We start from the raw sequence: 16,527 nt of genomic DNA, 5'->3' as shown, positions 1-16,527 counted from the left end.
CGTGTGATTGAGGGACTTGCTTGAGCTGCTACACCAAACACACACTCTACACACAAGAGGAAGCTCACTCAAGAATAGAAGAAGAGAGATGGAGGCCAAAACGTTTTCTTGCTAGTTTTTCTCTTTTTCTTCCACACACTATACAATGTATAGAAAGTATAGATAAGATATAATATAAAGGAAAACAGCCTATTAAGTCAAATTGCACATAATTGTCTATACTAATTGACTGGCACTATAACTATGCCAGCTATAGGTAAGTGCAACAAACTAAATATAATAAGTGATAAGCTAGTAGCCATGTGAGGATCATATAATGACCACCGATGTGCTAAGTGTAGACGTGCAGACCCATCTAGCCAGGCGGTCTATCATCAATATTCGCATGTGTTGAGCTTGTCATCTCAACAAAGACCAAGTGTTTGCAAAAGAATGGATTGAATCCTTATCTACTTGTTCAAATGAATCAAACAGGTCATCCATATCTCTTCAAGGAAATTCACAAACACACAAAAATCTATTGTGCTTTGGTGTTGGGCTACCTGAACAGAGGAGAAATCAGCTACACCCTTGCAAAAGAAGTGGTAGATGCCCCATACACGTCACAGAAGGCCTAATGCAAAAAATCCATGTTCTTTCACGACAAATCTACACCAAACACCAAGTAGAGTCTGGTCTCATCTTCATAAAACCCTCTCTTTTGATGATGATACTATGCAAGAGTGCACAATGGAAAAAGAATGAGAGAGAAGGAAAGAAAGGGACTATTGAAAAAAAAAAGAATAAAAGAAGAAAATTACAATAAACTCCAAATGATTATTGAAAACAATGCATACTATTCTTGCACATAGCTCAAAGCATTAGTGACAACATTGGATCAAAAGAGAGAAGCGCAAGATGATGGAAGAGTGCCACCAAATGTCAAAGAGTGTTGAAATTCGCAAGACAATGTAAGTTGCCCCTAACTGGGGGCTACTATAAATAACTAGAAACCTCCAAGCTTGATTAACTACATAATAATGGAGAGAAAAATGTTAGCCAATAAGAAATGATGATTGCCATGAAAAATTTGGTTGCTCCATGTGAATAGTGTGAATATGATCTTCATCAACTAAAAAAGAAATGCACTAAGATGGATAATATAAAAAACTAGTGTGAATACTCTAAAATTGGTTGAAACTAACTAGAAAAGTGTGATGTACTAAAATGCACACTTTAAAAAGGATAGAAAGCAATCAAACCTCCAATGTCGTGTCAAACTTTGATGAAACTCACAACTAGAAGATGACATACAAAAATAAGTCAAGCTAACATGAGAGAGAGAGAGAGAGAGAGAGAGAGAGAGAGAGAGAGAGAGAGAGAGAGAGAGAGAGAGAGAGAGAGAGAGAGAGAGAGAGAGATCCTAACACGTCTTGAGTTCTTACTACCCTTCTCCACCAACCCAAAAACCCCAACCTTCATGATGTGAACACGTGTGTGTGTGTGTGTGTGTGTGTGTGTGTGTGTGTGTGTGTGTGTGTGTGTGTGTGTGTGTGTGTGTGGTACTACACATTGGACTTCGATAGGGAAACTAAATAACTTTATATAAGTTCTATCTTTCCATATTTACGTGACATACACCATTTCTTGATTTGTGTAGCTTTCCTATTATGATCCATGGCCTTATGCAAGAGTTGAAGACTTGTATGGACTTTTTGCTACAAAGGTACAATTTATAGGCACATAGTAACTATAGTTGTGCTTTTTGTAGTGATTATAATTAGTTGTAGAGAAAGTGTGTTTGATGATGTGGACATTTCAACCTTGCATTTTGAAATATTGTAAGAATTTTTTGTTCATTATGTGGATATATATGCAATTAGTGAAATTATATGCAAGGTATTCAATCATGGGAAGTGAAGTTCTCATAATTTGCAAAATGGATATGCAAGTTATTAACTTGAGGGAAGCAAATTTTGTGGGACAACTTTGCTTCCCTTATGTTGCCACTTTGTAGTAGGTTTGGAAGGTTGTGAAGCATAGAGCATTCCTTGCATAGGCTATGGAATGCTCGTATAATTTTACTACATCAAGGTGATTTGAGTAATTCAACTATGCCCATTGATTTCAAATCTAGATTAATAACATTCGGCAACTAATGGAATACTATCTTTACTTCGAGTAGAATATCAAGGCTTATCTGCTACTAAAAGGTAGTGACATATGGTGGTAGTAGAAATTTTATTTGGGAGGTTGAGGTAGGTGGTGATTTGATGGAAGACTCTTTCTTGTTTCTTCCCATAGTTGATGCATAGTAAGACATGGCTTAATGCGATGGATGTAGAGTAAGATAGGGTTCAATGCAATAGATGCAAATTGAAATAGCTAGGTGGATCAATGAAGAGTGGCGAAGCACCTACTGATATGAAGAGGGTATGTGAGACACTAGAATACATGCATTGGTTGAGAATCCTTTACATTGGATGTAAAGGCACATGTGAAAGCCACCTTATATTTACTTCACACCATGACCACACACTTGTACACTACAGGTGACGGGTGCCCATCATTGTCACTTTATTCTTTATTCTTTCAGTGACTATTGAAAAAGGGAAGGCTGATCGCACATTGTGACTATTGGAGCTCCCATATATATATACATACATATATATATATATATATATATATATATATATATATATATATATATATACATACATACATACATACATACATACATACATACATACATACATACATACATACATACATACATACATACATACATATATATATATATACATACATACATACATACATATCTCTCTCTCTCTCTCTCTCTCTCTCTCTCTCTCTCTCTCTCTCTCTCTCTCTCTCTCTCTCTCTCTCCATCCTCCATAGCTCGCATCTCTCTTGCTTCCGCTTGCTCGTGCTTCCACTCAAGCTTCTCCCTTCACCTCAAGCCTTGCATGTTAACGGGTTAACAAAGGCATGGTTATTATTGATTCATCTATTGAGACTAAAGCCTTGCTTGTTGAATGTATAATTAATAGTCATTAAAGTCTAGTGCCAAACTATGGCACACCTTCTTAGGAGCCTCTTCACGTGATTTATTTTCACAACTACCTAAGAGAAAAGAAAGGATTCAATTGTATCCCTTGTTCTAAAATCCTCTAATTAGAGTACCTTCTGGCCATATGGTTTGTACCTCAAATTATTGCACTAGGTTCCTCTCCATGTAACCAACTTTTCCTATGGATACATAGGCTTTATGTTATCTCATAGGCTCATCTTTGTAAATTATACAATGTAATGAGAAAAATTTGATCAAAGAATAAAGACTACAGACAAATCAAAGAAGAATTGAGATTTAATAATGTGCAAACAAAGTGATATAACAATGGTTCTATCCACCCTTGTGCTTCCATAGTGAAGATTAGATGGCAATCTCGGCAAGTTCTACGTGAAGAGCTTAAAGCTGGTTGAATTTAGCTCTTACTTGGGTGAATGGATGATCATGGTTATGAGAGGACCTCATTTTCATAGCTTGGGAAGATAGCTTGGGAAGGTGGTGATATACCATATTATTAACATTCCCGAGTCAAATAGGGAATATCTCACAGAATATCTACTCTATCATTGAGGTAAGGAGGAACTACCCCTAACCCTCACCAAGGGTTTTATTAGCCCCCTTGGTACCCTCAAACCAAGGGACACCTCCATAGCACTTAGGACCTAAAATAGGGATCCTTGAACTCCCACACCCTGTAACTCAATGTAAAGTATCTTGAGTTGCTACTAATTGCTCCATTTGACCCATAGGTTAGACCCATGGTCACCTTTGTATCATCTAATAACATAGAAAATTTTTGATATACAATTTTGGACCCAACTAACATTTGGGCTCACATACGGCTTCTTCTCATAATCAGAGCCTTACAACTTTGAGCACCATGGATCCTTAGTGGCACATTATAAGTGTGGGATATTGAGCATATCTAACATCCCCCCTCAATGCCTACATATGAGTGAGCTACGTGGTCTAAATGCCGATTATTTAAAGATGAAATCGAAGTATATTCTTTGTCAATGTCTTGGTAAATATATCAACTAAATTCTCCCTTATTAGATAATGGTCCAACTTCATTATCCCATCCTTTCAACTCACACACATAGTGACATTGGATCTCTATACATTTGGTGCATGCATGAAACACTAAGAGTTTTGCAATAGTGATGCACTCCAATTGTCATAGCCTAGCATAGTTGGCTCATCTTGTATTCTCAAGTGCAATAGGATCCTCCTTAGCCACACTATGCATCAAAACAAGTTTCCTTGTACCCAACATCACTAGAAGACAATGACATTGTTGGCTACTTCTTGCTACTACAATAGAAAAATCATAAACTTGAAGAGAAGTAATAATTAACTAACTTTGTGGCATCATTATCTCTTGCCTAATCCAAGTCACAGTTCCCAATTAAAGAAGGTTTAGAACTATAAGTTATGCCATTGTCAAGACTTCCCTTCAAGTAATTGAACACTTGCATCCCATCTTTCCAATGATTCTCAAGAGGCTTGTTTGAAAACCTACTCAAAATAACAAGATCAAAATTGATGCATGGCATAGCAAACATCAAGAGGTATAGATAGTTGATTGCAAACTCATCTATTTGTACAATAGCAATGGTGAGGTATCTATAGTTGACAACTTTAGATTAACCTCCAAAGGTATACCTATCTAATACTCTAATAGATCATATATTCATAGTCACATGTAATAAGAAGGTTATCCATATATAGTATAACTACCACAAGCTTTTAACCATCCCTCTAAACACATAAGTTACCATATGAGATACATCTTTTGAAATTTAAAATAGAAAAGTATATCTATGAATTAATAATGTGCTTTAGGAGCTTATTTTAGGCCATATAATACATTCTTTAGCTTACAAACATTGCTCTCAAAATAGGGGGCCTCAAACCCTAATGAGATTGAGCTATCTATATCTCCTAGGGCCTCAAAACTTAGTGATTGAGCCATGTATATATCCTCCTTGACATCAACATTCAAGAACGTTGACTTGACATCCATTTGGAAATTCGCCCACTTCTTTTAAGAGGAGCCACTACATTGGTCATCCTAGTAGTTAGAGCAAAGGATTCTTGAAAATCAAACCCTTCAACTACGAAAATCCTTATGTAATAATCTAGATTTCTACTTTTCTAAGGCCCCACTGGCCTTTTAATTTACATTCTAGACCCAATTGGTGCCAATAACCTTTCTTCTTAGCTCATTGATCCACTATCTTCCAAGTTTCATTCTTTGTTTCCTAGTCATATTAGCTTTTATAAGTGATTTTCATATTGGAACTTATCCACCATCAAGGCCATGTTGACTATGTGAGTAAAAGCTTCCTTTCCTCCTCTATTCTCCAAGGCCTCCCTAGTCCATTTGTGATTTAGGGATAGCTCTTAAGATGGATACATAGTGGACCGCTTCCTTGCTTTATGATAATTTGGAAGGACTTTCCTTTACCTCTACTCGATGTGGCTACTCCTGAGATATATCATAGCTTGCTCTGATCTTCTTTATCTCTTGGTCATGCAATTTATAATTTCTCATTCCTATAATCCAAGAAGTTATTTTTGGTGTTTTTTGGTTGCAACTTATTCCTCTTCTCACATCGAACATTTGCACAGAATTCACATCCAAATGTTCCAAAGAGGAAAGCAAATGGTTTCTTAGAATATAGATCTCGCTTAGTGATTTTTCCTTAGGAGTCATTGTGTAGCTCCAATTTAAAATGTGAACTGCAAAGTTAACAACCTTGGCCCAAAATTGGTTAGGCAAACATTGTACCCTTAAGTTGCACCTTGACATTTTCACAATCATTTGATTCATAGTTTCAACAACACCATTCTACATAGGTGTGTTGAGACATCTTCAATTAATGCTTGATCCCTTTGTTATTGCAAACGTCTTCAAACTCTTTTAAGTTGAACTAACTTATACAAATGGTTTTCAATTATAAAGGCTACATAGAATTATATATACCTTTCTTATTATCATATGATGGGAGGCACCATTATCTAACACCCATGAGTTAGTCACAAATTAGGGGATATTCTAATCACTTAGGGAATATTCTAGGGGAAATTACCTTTCCCATTTGGCCAAGAGTGCTACCCCCTCCATCGAACTAGTAGGACAAACCTACAAAGCTCACCCTTTTACTATCCTGTCACGTAGAACTCATCTAACATACAAGTCAAGACCCACTAGGCTCACATATGACATCTCCTCAATAACAAAGGCCTAACAATTTTGAGCACCATGGATAATTGGTGGCACCTTACGAGGGTGGGGCATTGAGCATATCTAACAACCTTACCACTTCCTAATCCACATATACATGTGCCAACAATTCAAGCTACCATTGCACCTACATGCCACTAAAAATCCTTGATTTAATGTGTTGTTTTATCTTTGTTAAAAGTGTTTTTAGCAATGTAAGTGTGCATACGATTCTTTGTTAGAAGCTTTTGTTAGACCTTTATCTATTTGTTTACATCATTCATTGAACATGGATGCATTCTTTACCTATTTGTCTACATCATTCAATTTCCATGAGAAACACGGATGCATTCTTTACCTTTTCCCTTCAATAATATTTTGAAATGAGGTCTCCAAATAGTGGTGCTAGTAGCTTGGCACTAAACGTCATGATATATTATCTTTGCTTGCTTTGGTTCTTAGAGATACAATGATCTTTCATGCTCACAAATATTTCTATGTGGTGGCCATTCATTAAAAACCCTTTATTTTATTGCCTATAGTAGGATTGTAGGGTTGGTTTTGGAGGGTGAAGTTGTTACAACCTAACATGAGTGCTGAGGAGTAGGTTGCCATCAACAAGAAATAAGCAAAAATGTAGCTAGAGACCATCTAGCTTGCAAGGAGGAGGAGATTTGAAAGGTAGTACAACCTTAGGTGATTCTCCATTACAATCTAGGCCTCATATCAAAGTTAATGGTTGTTTATCCTATGCACAAGCACCACATCTTCCAAAGGATGCCATGACAAAGGTTGCTTTTACTTCTATCTGTGCTTAACACAATAAGGAAAATAAAGCTATCTTTCATGGTCATGTGTCATCATTCTAAGAGTCCCATCTAGCTTCATTTGATGAAATTCCAAAACCTTATTTAACCCCAAGTTCTTACCATCCATTAAGGCAATGCTAACAAAAAATATAAACTAAAGTTCATTTTAGAATCAATGTGCATTGCAAAATGAAATCTTAGTGTATTTGGCCTATTACGATTCTATAACGTGGGTGCAAAATTGTCATGCAGTTAAAATAAATGGTGTAATTTGTAAGCATTTTCATCATAAAAGTAAAATTCTATATATGTATATGAGCAAGGAAAACCATTTACTTTTGGAAGCTTGGTCGATCGTTATTTTGTTGAGGGTCAATGGAAAATGAATACGCAAAAACACTATCGAAAAAGAGGCTTGATGGTAAACAAATTCGCCAAAAAAGGACTTTACAAATTTGGAGTAAGAGGCTTAAACCTAAAGCCTTTTGATAATCTTAGCTATACAAATGATAAGATATTAGTGATGTCATTAAAGAGCCTTGCCAAAATTTATCTACGAAAATGGTTTTTCACGAACATCCCAAAATTCCTCTCGAATTAAGGTATGAAAAACACTTCGAATTTACAATGTTGAGGGAAAACATTGTTCGAAGCCCATAACAAAAACCTTAGGCTTGATGATTTGTAAGATTTTGTAGGTTGTGATTTAGCATGTTCTAGTTGGAGGAAAATTATCCCCACTTAAGTGGCACCCTATAGGATTCTTTTTTTATGAGGGCTTAATTCTTTTTCTTTCTTCGTATAGGAGCGCCCCCGCCCCCCGTCCCAAACACCCTCTCCGAAAAGAAAAGACTGTGGAGGGCAATGCTCGAGGCAATTGCCCTTGAGGAGTTCGAGACGTAATGCCCCCTCTTGTCTTTGAATTTGAAAGTCACTCAACATTAAACCTTGATTTTTCCTGAACACTGGTTCTTAAAGAATTTTAAAAATGTTTTAATGCATGAATTTTTCAGAAATGTTTTAATGTATGAATTTAAAAAAAAAATGTTTTGCAAATTCTCTTGAACACTGGACCATAAATTTTTTTAAAAAGGTTTTGTGGGCCAAATATTTCGAAAACCCGCCCATGTTCTGAGTTTCGGAGGTTGGGTAGATACCCCATGACGTTGGCTGCTGTCCGGATCTTCGGCCTGACACATTACAAGAACTTGGAGAGAGACACATGCATAGAGACAGACAGCAGACTCAGAGAGAGAGGGAGAGAGGGGAGGGGAGGGTGGAGAGGAGGGAACAGAGGGAGACAGAGAGACAGAGAGAGTCAGAGAAGCCCATACACCTACATACATCTTGTTTGCCATCCTCTAACAGAGCCTACCTTCAAGGTGTGCACCTGCAAGCTCTCTCAATCTAAACAAGTTCAAGTGTTCAATTTAATCTCACACACACACACGTATCAAATTTGGTGAATATTTAGATGGACTATATGGAATATATCTGGTCTGAGGTAAAACTTTTTTAACACATCCTTGTCTTCTGCTTCTTGCAATGTTTTAGTGTTCTCACTCACACACACACCCCCTACTACTTTGCCCAATTACCTTATCTCTGCACAGTAAACACCATACCCTCAGACCACTGCTCTCTCAATTGCCAAGTGTTAAAGCTTTATTGCCAATCAAATCAACCTTTCACAGCAAGCTCATGGATTTGGGCCTTTCCCTCATGTACACAATTGTTAGGATTGATTCATCAGAAGCTGAATTTCAAAACGACTACCCCCCATCCAAAAAAAAAAGCTGGATATGTGATAGCAGGTGGCTTAATTCACCAGCATGTCAGCTGAAATGCACAAAACTTCTTGTCCTTATTAAGTGAGGGTGTGCTTCATTCTTAAGTTACAGTCTTAACACACAAGTCTTTTGTCATTGTCCTGCATGTCCTCTGACCAGAAAATTTAGGCCATTGTAGCCTGGGCACATCTCTCTTCTTTGGTTTGTCTGTGAGCTGATCCATAAGAAGTTTTTGACATTTTTCCATGTAGGGAAAAGGAGCTCTTTTGCCTTGCTTTTCCTGATAGTGTTCAACATCATAAGTTTCTGCTCAGGAGGAACCATATATCTAGCTAGGGGCGGTGGGGCCACCCCACCCCCAACGGCACCTAGCTAGGTATGCAGTCCCTCCGTCATAGGAGTTCATGATGTTGGCGTAATTCACAATGTGGGAATTCTAGTGGGAATTTATCCAAAACGTCTTGTGATCTTCTTTCTGTCTTTCTAATGACAGGTGGTGGGCAAAGAAGAGGATCCTATGGGTGCTGCTGTGAAATTTCAAGTTCTCCCACAGGGAGTTGCAATCATTGCAATCAACAATCCACCCAATAATACTCTCAATAATGCTGGTCGTTCTTTAATTCCACATGTTGAACTTACATGTTTGCATTTCTGAAGCATCTTCAATCAAGAAAGCACATGAGAAGAGAGTAATTGTTCCATGAGTTTTGAATATTTGAATATTCTTAACCTGTGCAGTAATGGCTGGACTGCAAATGCATTTTCAGGAGGCCCATTTGATGAGAGATGTGAGGGCAATTGTGCTGACAGGTAACGTCTGTCCACCAATCTCACAGTACTTGATTTTTGACAGGTAGAGTCTTTAGGGGTGCTTTTCAGATCATTAAACAGTGCAGAAATTTGGAACTTATGTGCCAAATTATAGATCGGTTAATCCAGTATGACTCAATGTCCTCTCTTGCAGGAACACATAACAATTTCTCTTTTGGAGTGGATCTCACCTTATTCCAACACATACAACAAAGAGGTGATCATCTCTCCTTCATTTGCTGTTGTGCAGGTGTAATACTGCTGTAAACAGATTCCATGTGGACAGCATCTCCTATAGGCAAAATCTGGAGGAGGACATAGTCCTTTTGTATATAACCCTCAGTTTTGACTGCAATTGGGAATTATTATGCAATCGTGATGAGCTCATAAGCTTGTTGATGCACTGTATACAATAAGCTTTAACAATTCCAATATAATATTTACCCGGAAATTTAAAATCATAGCAAGTGTACAAGCTGCGAAAAGTGGGTGTTGTAAAATTTCACAATAATACACAAGATGAGGCAGCACACTTGGTGACATAATTTTTTAATGTTGATAGTGTTATCAGAATAATAACAAATTTTTTTGAGAGCTGATGCTCTGCCCACAGTACTTCACCAATCACTGCTCCTTTGCCTCAATATAGCTTGTGAGAACAATGTAAAGTTTCTGCCTACACATTGTAGTTCACTTACCAGTTGTTGTCTTGTGTTACACAGGTTGTGAAAATCATGTAAAGTTTGTGCCAGCCATTCCTTTTATGACTATGATAGAAGGTAAGGCAGACATCAGTTTTCTAGTGCATAAGCACATTAATTTATGACAGCCTTTGTTACTTGGGAAATGCATTAGACTCAAGTTGAGCTCTGCAGCTTTATCTAGCATAACAACAAGCTGGATGTTTTCTTCAACCACTGATCATTGGATATGCACTACTTTAAGATTGAGACTTGTTTATTCTGAAACAAAAAAGTTCATGGATGCTGAATAGTGTACACAATTAGCTCTAACGAGAGTTTTCCACAGATGGACCCAAACCAGTTGTTGCTGCACTTCAAGGCTGTGTTATTGGTGCAGGTCTTGAAATGACTCTGGTATGTATGGATTCTGTTGTAGAATGGTAACTAATTTCCATGCATGGATGATCTTGCCAACTTACAAATAGATCTGCCTTCTTTAATTTCTCCAAATGCATTGTGTGAAGCAGGCCTGTCATTTCCATGCATGGATGATCTTGCCAACTTACAAATAGATCTGCCTTCTTTAATTTCTCCAAATGCATTGTGTGAAGCAGGCCTGTCATTTTCGAATTGCTGATTCAAGCGCAATATTTAGTGTGCCTGATTTTCAAAATGGCATCATACCTGGATTGGGTGGTAATCACAATTCCTTCTTTGTACCCCACTCAATCAGTACTCTTAAAAGGTCTTTTGCAGTTCTTAATGTGCCTTAAAGTGTATTTGCACATCATTGTATTCCAGAAATATTATCTAGTGACAAATTTGAGATCCTTTATTCAGTAGTGTTTTTTGAGGTGGTCTCTAAATTAGTGAGGATAGGCCTAGCAATAGGCCTAGCCCGAGAGTGTTAGGGTTGGGTTTCAGCAGATGGTAGGACCGGTCAAAGCATTTTCATTTGATTCAGGTCACTTCTATATTGTGGAGTAGAGTTCCTAGCAGCATGGGTCCGGAGGTCTTAGACTTGCACCTGATCAAATGTAATACTTCTGCCATGGCTATGGTGCTGATTGGTTTGCAGCACATCAAAAAAATAGGTGATGAGCTTGCTGGGGAATGTCAAGCATCTGCAGATGCCTCTGTTGCACAATACCAGTCCTCGATGTGAGATGTTTCAATGGATCAATTGTGAGCTATGCCTGCACCCTTAAATACTGATCTTTAGTATTTCTGAAAACCTCTTAGGAATACCATGTTTTAACTGTGGTGTCAGATCAGCTGTATAAATAGAGCTCTCTCTCTTACATTCTTGCTTTTTCTCATAGATTTTTGCTTCTGGTATCAGAGCAGCTGCATTACTAGAGTTTTTTGCACAAATCCTTACTTCTGGTAGTGTTGCTTTTTGTTACATGGTTGTCATAGACTGAGCTGCTTTTGCGAACAAGTGGAGCCTTACGAATCCCAGAGAGAGTTTTTTGTTTTTACTTTTAAGAAGAGAAAATTCTATTAAATAACACCTCAATGATAATCAGTAAAAGTGCAGTGCAAAATCCTTCTACATAGGAGGGGAGCCTTATGAGCCTTAGAGATCTTGCAGGTATCACTTGATGTTATCCAGCAGTTGTGGCCTTTGACGAGTTCCCAAAGGAGGTTAAATTAACAACAGCCTTAGTAATTCAGGCTGGTACTTGATCAGCTCATTAGATCTCTCAGCCCTGTGAGAGTTTAAGCCTGCTCATGGATGGGCTGCCTTTTGCAAGCTAGTTTGGAGCAAATAGCACCAAGGAAGGGATTCAGCCCTCTCGCCAAATCACCTCTACCAGCCCAATGGTAGACATTTAAGTACAATGGCAGAGCAAAAGCACCAAAACCAAGTCCACAAATCCTACAGTTGCTTAGCTGCATCACTCACATGAGAAAAATGAGAAGAGTGGAGGGGTGATGCTCCCTCCATTGGCACTGCAGAGGCCATCTCCTAGCATTCATGTTGCAGTGTATGCTGTGGGCTGTCACAGGTCTGTAGCAAGGCATCAGGAGTCGTCAGAGCAGCAAGCCCTTGACAGGTCTCAGAAAACAGTCCAAAAGGGAAGCATGACAATATCTGGCTCAATTATTTTGCCCGGTCACCACTAGAAAATCTTGTCTTTCACAGGTAAGAAATGTCCAGGCCATGTCCATATCACAAAACCAACACACAAAAAGGGTTAATCATGTTTTATACGAACGCTTATGAAGGAACACAGAATGCTATCGAACTTCCCCTTTAACATCTTTAACTGTCATTCAGATCTACGAACGCTTATGAAGGAACACAGAATGCTATCTAATTTCCCCTTTAACATCTTTAACTGTCGTTCAGATCTGCCCTGAAGGGGTATCAGTGGCAACTTGTACAGGAGATTTTAAAAATAGTACTCATGTATGACTTACAAATACTGAGGAATAAGTTGAGATAACCTGTGTAAAGAGGCTAGCTGATATAAATTGTGAAAGTCAGAAACATTGACAGATGGCTTTGTGAAGGATGCTGTCAAGACAAAACGCTGAACATTGTTTAGAGATTCCTTGTAATTCGTTAACTCCATAGGACTTGAGGACATTTTGCCATTAGCCTGTGCTGAGATATTATATTTTTTGAATGCAATGAATTTAAGTCTCATGAAGAGTCTTCCTTGTTTTTGCCATATTGAAAACAAGCAGGCACACAGAGATTGCCACGACTTCTTGGTGTAAAAAAGGCAATTGAGTTCCTTTGGGTGAGTATTTACCAATGCAGGATTAAGTTCTGGAATCTGAAGAATCCAGGTTTATGTTGAAACCTTATCATGTTGTTGTCATCTGTGCAGATGAAAAGACCCTTGAGTGCTGTGGAAGCTGTGAAAATAGGCTTGATTGATGAAGTAACAGCTGGTAATGATGTCCTTGAGAAAGCCTGCAGGCTTGCTCTAGACATCTCTGAGGGTAGATTACCTTGGAACAAAAGTTTACAGAGAGTTGACAGACTGGAGGCACATGGTGAAGCACTCCATGCTTTAAGACAAGCACGGTTTCAATCCAAGAAGCAGCATCCAAATCTACTTCATCCTCTTCTCTGTATGGATGTTATGGAGGAGGGCATCTTGAATGGTGGATTAGCTGGTGCAATCCTGGTATGTTCTCATCATGCTATAGAGTTTTCCTTTGTAACCTTCTGAATCTAATCAAGAAATACCTTAACAATACACAGTGTTTCGAGTGTGTACACAGTAAAGTTGTGCTAAGCTTGCTTACTACTCACCTGCTTTTAGGAGGAAAAATTCAGCCATGGACTTGTTAACACACCAACAGCCAGAAGCATGATGCATGTCTTCTTCGCACGACGTTCTGTGACAAAGGCAGGCCTTATTCTGTACCATGTGTGTTTCTTACATTATATTGGGAGCTTTTGTGGACTTGCCATGACTATCTGTGTTGACAGGTACCTGATGTTACCAGGAGAACTCTGCAATTTGGGAAAGTGAAGCATGTGGCAGTTGTAGGTTCTGACTTCACTGCTGCAACAATCACTGCTGCTTTCCTTTTACCCAAAATCCCAACTTTGCTGGTAGCTAGCAGTACAGAGGATTTAGAGGCTGGTGTAAATCGAGTTAAAGGTAATGGACGAACTTATTCATAATTGATGCAATGCAAACTTTTAGACTCGTATAGATCATGATTTGATCCCTCGTTGATCCTTAAAGACCAGATATATTAAACAGTCTGGCAGACAAAAAAGACCTCTCTCACAAACAGATGCAAAGCATGGTGTCCTTACTAAGTGGCACAACAGTTTATGAAGATCTTACTAATGTTGATTTGATTGTGGAGGTAAATCACTCATCAAACTGTTTGAACTTAGTCATTTTTCAGTAAACATGTTTGCAATCTTTATACAGTTCCATTTTGTTGAATGATTGACTGCAGGCATCTGAGGATTGGACACAGCAACAACATGAAATTTTAGAAATATTGGCCAAGGTCTCTCACTCCAACTGTATACTAGCATCAAACTCCTCTCTTCTTGACCTTGACACTCTCTCAACAAAGCAACATTTTAGGGACCGTGCCATTGTGATGCACTTTACCAGGTTCCTTCATTATGCATTCTGGAAGTTGATGAATATGCTTTATCACCTTATGTATTGTTAGGCCAACTGTATCTGTTTTCTGTGTTGCAGCCCAGCATATAGCACAGAATTAGTGGAAGTCTCTTACAATGGGAACACATCTTCGCAGACTCTCACGAATGTTTTTGCACTTGTGAAATCCATGAGAAAGGTGCCATTGCCCGTGAAAAACTCAGCAGGTCTTATTGTAGACCGTCTTTGTTTCATATATTCCACAGGTTTATCAATCCTTTCAGAACTGGGGGTGGACAGCTGCCATGCTCATAGCCTTCTAAATTCATTTGGGATGACAGTGGATATACAGTCCTTTATATTCCAGGGCCATCTGCTCAACTTGAAGCCTCACATGAATTTGCATGGCACCATGAGCCTTTCAAAAGATTTCAAGGTAATGCCTAGACCATTCAGAACAGTGAATTCATTGTTTTGACATTGCTGTTCTGACTGACATTCAATATTGGTTGTTTTTAGTCAGCACACCCAAGGGAGGAAGACATCACAGAGATGATACTGTTTCCAATTGTCAATGAAGCATATCAGATTCTTCATGCTGGGATTGCCAAGACTGCTGAGCACATTGACATTGCATCAATTTTAGGGATGGGTTTCCCTAGTTACAGGTCATATTTTGTAGATTGACTGTCTGTAGCAGATACAGTTTGTTGAAACATAGCTTCACTAAACTACAAACTCTTGCTGATATTACTTCGGTCAATCCAAACATGCAGAGGTGGCATTATGTATTGGGCTCGTTCAGTAGGCATTGACTTCATCATTTTACAGCTTAAAAAGTGGTCGAATCTATATGGAAGCTTCTTCAAACCGAGTATATTGTTGGACGATCCTGCCCATCAGGTGAGTAGCTCTGCAGAGAGCTGCATTTTATGATCTAAACACATGTTGTTGTTTCAAGGACCAAGATTTAATAGAACATGGCTTTTAAAGGTGCTCCACCAGGCTGAAGGTCAAGGTTCAGATCTTATGGCACGTTTATGAGTCATCAAGATTGTGAACTGCAGGAAGATCAAAATGCATGTATCAGTGTGCATTGACTACAGGAGTGTATATATTCTGAAATGTGGATGCAAAGGTATTAGCTGCATCCCTGCAACAACAATCTCTCTGCATCCATACTTCACCGGCTCTTTAGCTCATATTCTCAACTTATGAGAGATAAGTAGGAACTGCATGCCTGCTGTGTAAATCATATAGAGAAGTAGAAATTGCAAAACGTCTTAAATCCAGCACATCCTCGGTAATGCACGAAGAGACTGACTCTCATGATATGCTATACCAGATGGCAAATCTCTGGGAATAAGGAAAAATTGTGTTGGTGATCTTGTTATCCGATGACTCTTCCAGGGATCCCCCTTAGAACTTCTGGAATAGCCTGAGATAAAACAGTAACCTTCGAATGTGATAAATAAGGCCTTACTTGTATGAATATGTATCATGCACACCCAGTTTATAAACAATGTATACAACTCATATAGACTAGCCTTTGCTACAGCTCTATCAATATGCTGTATGACACTACACTGATATTCTCAATATGTGTTTGTTCTACTAAATCAGCTTCTATCAAGGCTCTTCAAACCTATATCACTGCTGGCATCATTGAATATGTTATCATAGACCCACCTTTAAAAAATGTTACCAACAACCATCTACATACAAACAAGGTTAAGTAAAATGAATATTGATGATAAAATGCAAGAAGCAAGTGCGAGAAAGTATGCTTAGAGTTAGTCATGATGAGCACTGTGAGGAGGTCAATATACAATAAGGAAGAAGATTTAGAAAGCAAGAAAGAAGGAAAATTGGTCTTCTAAATCCAACTAGAGTCGCTTGAATCTTATATATATGATAGCCAGGCGTCTGGTGTGTGGATTGTATCAGCTCCCACGTGAGATATTGGTGTCAAATCCTTGAGCATCACATTTTAAACAGACCCAGATTTTTACTGTCAATTTTGAACAGAGCCAACCGTCTAATGTAGTTATGACTGGCAG

General features: G+C 38.4%; 1 protein-coding gene across 7 annotated transcripts; it reads left to right on the top strand.

Annotated features, from left to right (window-relative positions):
• The first annotated feature begins 8,317 nt into the window (after positions 1-8,317).
• On the top strand, positions 8,318-16,131 carry LOC148009934 (peroxisomal fatty acid beta-oxidation multifunctional protein AIM1-like). Of its 7 annotated transcripts, none has more exons than XM_087673012.1 (17): positions 8,318-8,472; positions 9,374-9,488; positions 9,619-9,690; positions 9,845-9,907; positions 10,413-10,469; positions 10,720-10,787; positions 10,988-11,069; positions 13,071-13,126; positions 13,217-13,519; positions 13,658-13,744; positions 13,828-14,002; positions 14,095-14,216; positions 14,313-14,476; positions 14,567-14,903; positions 14,987-15,135; positions 15,244-15,370; positions 15,461-16,128. In XM_087673012.1, exons 2-17 carry the CDS (start codon positions 9,398-9,400, stop codon positions 15,509-15,511), a joined length of 2,004 nt encoding a protein of 667 aa, XP_087529138.1. In that variant the 5' UTR covers positions 8,318-8,472; positions 9,374-9,397; the 3' UTR covers positions 15,512-16,128. The 7 variants fall into 7 exon arrangements, with proteins under 7 accessions (XP_087529138.1, XP_087529137.1, XP_087529136.1 ...); XM_087673011.1 differs by lacking the exon at positions 8,318-8,472 and adding an exon at positions 8,550-8,594 and having other exon boundaries at positions 15,535-16,131; XM_087673010.1 differs by lacking the exon at positions 8,318-8,472 and adding an exon at positions 8,550-8,594 and having other exon boundaries at positions 15,473-16,131.
• The last annotated feature ends 396 nt before the right edge of the window (positions 16,132-16,527 follow it).

Source organism: Lygodium microphyllum, chromosome 30 (assembly GCF_053477565.2).
Source record: "Lygodium microphyllum isolate KBCC chromosome 30, Lygodium_microphyllum_v1.1.10, whole genome shotgun sequence".
Lineage (NCBI taxonomy): Eukaryota > Viridiplantae > Streptophyta > Polypodiopsida > Schizaeales > Lygodiaceae > Lygodium > Lygodium microphyllum.
This window is presented reverse-complemented; position numbering and strand designations above follow the sequence as displayed.

Coding starts and splice junctions, on each gene's coding strand:
- LOC148009934 (XM_087673009.1), top strand. CDS start 8,565: ATGGACTATATGGAATATATCTGGTCTGAG. Junction 8,595..9,373: donor TGGAATATATCTGGTCTGAG/GTAAAACTTTTT, acceptor TTCTAATGACAG/GTGGTGGGCAAAGAAGAGGA. Junction 13,520..13,657: donor GATTAGCTGGTGCAATCCTG/GTATGTTCTCAT, acceptor ACCTGCTTTTAG/GAGGAAAAATTCAGCCATGG.